Source organism: Botryllus schlosseri, chromosome 10 (assembly GCF_051294905.1).
Source record: "Botryllus schlosseri isolate E-star chromosome 10, Bs_hap1, whole genome shotgun sequence".
Taxonomy (NCBI): domain Eukaryota; kingdom Metazoa; phylum Chordata; class Ascidiacea; order Stolidobranchia; family Styelidae; genus Botryllus; species Botryllus schlosseri.
The window spans coordinates 3473687-3477289 of record NC_137245.1 but is presented as its reverse complement, the minus strand read 5'-3'; the positions used below and the strand labels follow the sequence as shown (position 1 = coordinate 3477289).

At 39.1% G+C, this 3603-nt stretch overlaps 1 protein-coding gene across 1 annotated transcript; it reads right to left on the bottom strand.

Annotated features, from left to right (window-relative positions):
• Positions 1-2534: 2534 nt before the first annotated feature.
• On the bottom strand, positions 2535-3603 carry LOC145448773 (uncharacterized). The gene has a single exon (XM_080327228.1). It carries the CDS (start codon positions 3279-3281, stop codon positions 2535-2537), a length of 747 nt encoding a protein of 248 aa, XP_080183354.1. The 5' UTR covers positions 3282-3603.

Below are 3603 nucleotides of genomic sequence, written 5' to 3'. Positions count from 1 at the left end.
AGTTACGGCAATCATTGGCAATCTGTTAGTTATATCTTTGGTCGCTAAACCATGTTATTAAGGCCACTTAAAGTTATCGAGTGCCGTTTTGGTACGCTCCAACGATGTAACAACAATGGGCCGTTCGGCGTTCCGACATTTCAATCACTAGGACACATTCATTAGCATATTATATTTATATTTTTTTCTGCTCCCATATACTTGAAGATATTTGGTCATGAGATTAATAGCCTACTTATCAGAAGTATATCCATATCCTGGATTGAGGATTGAAATTGCAAGGCCCAACTTAAAAATGTTTTGATATCAGATCAGTCTCTATTATCAGTCTGTTAAATTCAAAATATTCATAGTAGCTGCAAAATTATAACCTGGTAGCTTTTATGATGGCATCATACATTTGTCCGCCCATATGGTGTCTATATCTTATAATTAATATATATCAAGTACAACACAAATTCTATTCAAACGGCAATAAATTTGATTATTCTTTTCGTGCCAGGCCAAAATTGATGCAAGAGTAAATCACATTTTGATGATGTGTGTTTACTGTCAGTCTGCTGGATCTGCTCACTTTCCACAGGACAATTCATTCCGGCCAAATAAGGCCTAGTTGGAAAGACATAGAATACCCCTATAAATGCTGCGGCCCGCGGCGTCGTCAAAACAGGAAAACTGGCCGGCGAGCACATTTGAGTTTGAGACCTCTGGCCTAGTGCAAATAAATAATATGTACATGTAATCAAAAGTACTCTCTATTGCAGAATTTGATTTCGAACAGTTCTGCCTAACGTAGCGGTTGAAGGAGACATAGCTGTTGTTTCGACAAAATCCTCCAAGTACTCAACATCATCATCATCCAGACTTATGGACCAAGTCGCCATCTGTACGTTGGAAGTGACCTGTTGCATAGAATCGCAATGTCAGTAGTAGCTGCTGTAATTTTGGCACAGCATGGTTGTGCTGGTTCAGTTCTAAATCGCTTTCAATTACTGCTACAATATCCAAGGTTGATTTGTTGCAAAATCTAAATCGATCTTGCAACTCCAAATCTGAATATTTTTTGAGTGGATTCTTCAAATCTTCCAGGTAACAGCGTTGCGGTCTACTCTCCTCGCATAATTCATCCAAAAGCTCAATTACGTCCATGTCTGTCAACTACCTATAATATACTTCCCGAGTTGAAAAATTGTTAAATCCAACTGTTATACATGATAGGCTACTACACAGTAAACTTCAAGGCGAGCATCTATGCACAAAAAAACACAATATTCGGATTTTTGTAGATGTCGCATTTCGTGGTAGCGATGTATGTCAGAATATTGTGCGGTCTGGAGTGATATGTCCGTACCTATCGCTACAGAGCTCGAAACTATATACCTGAAATCCAAAATACATCCACAGGCTCTTCTCGAGGCAATATTTCATATAATCGGTTGTAAGTTGTAAGGAATGTACAATAAACAAAACAGTGTATGCATCCATCCATCTCCTGCCTACCTATATTGAAGAATCAGTCAAACGATGGAAATTGCATGCTCTGAGCAAGTCGGAATGTATTTCAATGTCAAAACTGTAGATGGAATGTATTTGAATGTCAAAACTGTAGATAACTTCAGCAAAACTGCGATAACAAAATAACATAAAAATATCTCTGAATATATAGATACATAAATAGAACTACTAAAAATGAACATTGTAAGCACTAAAGCATAGAACTAAAGTAGTAAACAATCAAGTAGAATATCTGCAAGTTTTAAGAACAAATCATGAGTAGTAGAGATAACTTCAAAGAGAACTATACAAAATGCTAATATAAATAAAATGATAATCTGAGACATTTATAGAAACCATATAGCAAGTTTTGACCTGTGAGAGAACAAACATTTTAATTATAGAAGCAAATAGGCTTGTTGCTTATGCCCAATTGTCACACATAAATGTTACTACACCTCTACCATAGACACCAGCACATATATCATGGTACCATGCGTCACAAATTTGACATTGAATCCAACCCTCATTCTCCTCATCCTCATAAAAGTTACCACCACAAGTACCACAATTGTTTTCTGAACTTACACTGGAGGTAACTGCATTGATACTAGCGCAACGATTTATCTCAACTTGCTTGACTGGCTGCACTGGTTTTGTTGATTGAGCCTTCTCCAAGGCACTAAGCCCATTTCTGTATGTCTGACCTGTCAATACTCGAATTCCTGTCTCAATTGACTTCTTTCTTGTTTTTCTTTTCTGAGTGGACACTGGAAATGGTAATATATTCTGAAACGAACTCACTGCTGCATTTTCATGGTCCAATGAACGAGATGAGATGGTGTTGACATCTCTACAGAAGCTTGTTGAAATGGTGGAACTACAGCATGCGTCTTCAGTCGGCATAGGATCAGAGCTTCGGATCAGTACATCAGTTATTTTTGATGGCTCATATGCGGCGTCAGGAATTACTGATTTTTTAAGAGGAAAGAGCCCAGTTGATTTAAAAGACTGCACAGCATTCCTCAAAGTGGCCACTTTCATGTACGACTTGCAGAACAACTCGGGAAAATCCAGCCTTGAAATACCCATTCCGGGACTATTTCGTAGGTGCATTCGAGCAGCCTCCACGTAGTAGTCTTTGAGCGGTTTAAAATGGATTTTATCTTATCAAGCGGCTGAAGATAATGACTGGTATGCGGAGGAAGACTCACAATTTCCACATTGTTCTCCGCAGCATACGCAAGAGCTTTTCCACATCTTGTATGCGGCCAATGGCCATCAAGAATCAGCAATGTTTTGCCAGACACATTTTGTTGATGCATCACCAAATTAACCATCCACTCATGAAACAAATCACGATTTATGTAGCCAGTTTCACTGTATTTTACAATTGTAGGAGGCATGCCACGTTCCAAGCGAGCATTGGGTCTCTTCCCCTTGAATATTACCATTGGTGGAACGTAGTGACCAGCTGCATTTACTGCCATTAGCACAGTTTGCAGTTGGCCCCGCTCTCCACTTGTTATTTGGCTACAGTACCGGGAACCTTGGCAACCAACAACATTTTTCACGCCAGGAACCAAACTCAGTCCTGTTTCGTCAGCATTATATATCCGTTCGGGATTCCCTAGAATCGCATATTTCAGCATTAATTGGAAATACTTATCCACAATTGGCTTGTTCAAGTGGATGGCCCTTTGAATAGATAAGGCTTGTGGCTTTCTGATTGTCAGAGTGTCCTTGTGACGCCCACGAAATCCCCTCCACCAATCCAATCCAGCCATCTTTTTGCCAGTGGAGAAATTATGTGGAATATGATTTTCTTCTACAAATTCAAAAGCCCATTCATTGTCTTATGTCTTCAACAGTAAGTGGGAAACCTCGTCTCTCAGATTCTAAAATATGAGTCAAAAGTTTTGACTAATTAGCCTCCCCCAACAAACAAAACCTGCCTACCTTTGTCGAACCTGACTTTTTTGTCAAATCTCCTGACAAGTGACGGATTAGAGTTGTCCTTGGTATGTTAAAACTTCTAGCAGCTGCCTAAATTTTTGATCCTCTGGAAACCTCATCTATTTCTTTTTCCATATCATTTCCATCCCAACT